Source organism: Mesitornis unicolor, unplaced genomic scaffold, assembly GCF_000695765.1.
Source record: "Mesitornis unicolor isolate BGI_N332 unplaced genomic scaffold, ASM69576v1 scaffold46902, whole genome shotgun sequence".
In the NCBI taxonomy this organism is placed as follows: Eukaryota; Metazoa; Chordata; class Aves; order Mesitornithiformes; family Mesitornithidae; genus Mesitornis; species Mesitornis unicolor.
The window spans coordinates 60,164-62,745 of record NW_010170897.1 but is presented as its reverse complement, the minus strand read 5'-3'; the positions used below and the strand labels follow the sequence as shown (position 1 = coordinate 62,745).

The window sequence follows — 2,582 nt, the reverse complement described above, 5'->3', positions numbered from 1 at the left end:
TTTTGCAAAGTGATGTACTGCAGCAAAGAACTGTAACTTCTGTCTCACTTCAGGAAGTACAATTTAGGAGCTGGGGTAATTTGATGGATAGTGTATACTAAGAAAAATATTAGAAACCGGGAAAGGCCACATAGTCCATTGAGGCTCATTTCATTCCAAATACACCTTCCCTAGGTTATCATCCAATTGTTAAGAGAAAGAGTAATGTTATCCATTTTTTATAATTCCACTTCTGGGTATTACGGAGATAAATACTGAAATGCTGGAGAACTAACTTTCTTTCAGAGCACTATTTCAGAGGAATGATACTTAAATGCAGATAGGTGGGATGACAGAAAAGAAATTGACCCTAAATGAAAAGTATGATGATAGTGATATGAATATATGTATATAGTCAAGGTTTCTCAAAGTTCTCCAGAGACAGGCTTCCAATCAGGAGACTTTCAGAAAGTAACCTTTCCTTTGATTTATTGTTTCAGGACCAATGCAGGAGACAATATATGACTTCTGGAGAATGGTGTGGCATGAAAACACAGCCAGCATAATCATGGTTACTAATCTCGTAGAAGTGGGAAGGGTAAGTGATTTTTGTACTTAAAAAGATGAAAGACTTCCAAGGTGTTTGCTTTTGGAAATTAAATAGCAGACCAACAGGATGCTTATATACTGAGTATAGCACATAAAATATTTATGACTGCCTCTGCTAAGAGGTTCATTATCAATTATTTTTAAACATGCTTTGGATGCTTGGCTTTGATAACATTAGCACAATGGAAAAGTAACTGATAAAGCTGCATTCTGTACAGCACAGCCTGCAAAGACTGCCGAAGAGGGTAAGCGTCATGTCTTTCTATATACCTCAGGCATACCATTTCTATGAAGGGAAACCAGGGAAGTGGTTGCAGAACAACGTTTGGAGTCTTCTTTTTTTTAAGGGAGGCTGAGGAGGAGTAATTCTGAAACAGATTTCTCAGAAAAGTATTTAAACTACAACATTGCACTTCTTCATAATATATTAGTCTAAATCAACCTGATATGTTTGGATTTTCCTTCCTGTAAGCCTTCTAGACTAAACCAGAAAAAAATTAGCTTTATTCACTTGTACACTAAATTTGTTGACCAGGAGGTCTTCTTCAGGAGCTGAGTAGTAAAGGAAAGCTTGAGTTACCTGGTAGCTACTGTGTACTTTTATTTCTTTGCTTGATAACTTCTAAAGGAGGCCTCCTACTCAAGTCATTATGGCTAATTTTGTTTTCAACAAGTATTGAATGAACCATTTTCTTTGTTTCTCCCAACCATCAATAACTGAGCCTTTTAATTTACCACTTTGTCTATGCACTAGTGTCTTAGTTCTCATCTGGGATGTTTTTTTCAAGAAAATTTGCTTGGGAATTGAGCATATAGCTTTCATTTGGAATGGAAAAAAACCCACTGCTTTTATTGCTACTACTGCAATTATTGTAAATCACAGTGTTGAAATAAGAAGTGCACATATCTTGGTGTGAGCCACGTGGTTTTAAGAGATGTTTTTAATTTCATACCGGTGAAGTGGCTGATACCTCTCTGCCCTGTGGCACTGGCATGAGGAGACGTGCCACTGCTTGTGTGGTGTGAGTCACTGTGTCGGATATTGTCTCCTTTTTAGCAAGTCCAATATATTCTCAATATATATATATATATTCTCAATATATTCTTCCTTATGTCCTTTGTCAATTATTAGTATAAATCCTAATGTTTAGATATCTTTGTGCCCAAGCCTGCCAACAGATCAGATGCCGGTATTATTTTTAGATATAAAAAAGATGGGATTTGTGACTGCAATTAACACCTGCTGCAGGAACACATGTATGACTAATTGCAGAGACAAAAATGGATCATGGAGGCCACTGTAAAAACTCAGTCCCTTGGGTGAGGAAGAAGGTAGATATAGTTGGATAGTCGCATATTGGTTCAAAACAGATGGATTTGTAAGAATAGGAAGCTCTCCAGCAAACCTCTTTGTGAGAGCTTTATACACATTCATAAGTACCCAAGCATGCAACTTAAAAAGAGATGTTTTCAGGGTATGGATAAACAGCCTTTAGAGCAAAAATAGCCTACTGCATGGAGCCACATACTGTTTTCTTAAAATCCGTGTTTGAAAGCATCAATTAAAGTGAACTGGCAGGCCAAGGAGGCGCCCGTCTTGGTGCCAGCATTGGTGGCCTCAACTCACAACGTGTAGTTACACAGCACATTGCCTTAGCAGCAAGCAACAGTTTGTGCTACCATGGGTGCAAGAGTCCTGGTGAGATGCAGATCTGCAGCTTTGTTGTTTCTGGCAGTGGTAGAAATGACTTTGCTCTCACTATCTCTGGAGGCCAACATAGGTGAGATCAGAGAGCAGAAATTGAAATGAGCTTTTAATGGAAATGAGATCGTATGAGCCACAGAACAATGCAGTCACTCCTCCACTGATGTTTCTGTCCTGCTCCCAGGGCTGGAAACATCAGCAGCAAGGAGGCATGTTAAAAACACACCATCTGTCCTGCAACCCCTAACACAAGCTCTGTTCCACCTTGATTAGTAATTATTCTAATGGA

At 38.7% G+C, this 2,582-nt stretch overlaps 1 protein-coding gene across 1 annotated transcript in view; it reads left to right on the top strand.

The window, feature by feature from the left end:
- Positions 1 to 479: 479 nt before the first annotated feature.
- The window catches only part of LOC104537056 (receptor-type tyrosine-protein phosphatase mu), a gene marked incomplete at its 5' end in the record, with an annotated part of 34,810 nt that continues 32,707 nt past the window's right edge, over positions 480 to 2,582 (top strand). The window contains one exon of the mRNA XM_010179833.1: positions 480 to 577. Coding sequence (XP_010178135.1) covers positions 480 to 577 — 98 coding nt within the window. The remainder of the gene's footprint in view (positions 578 to 2,582) is intronic.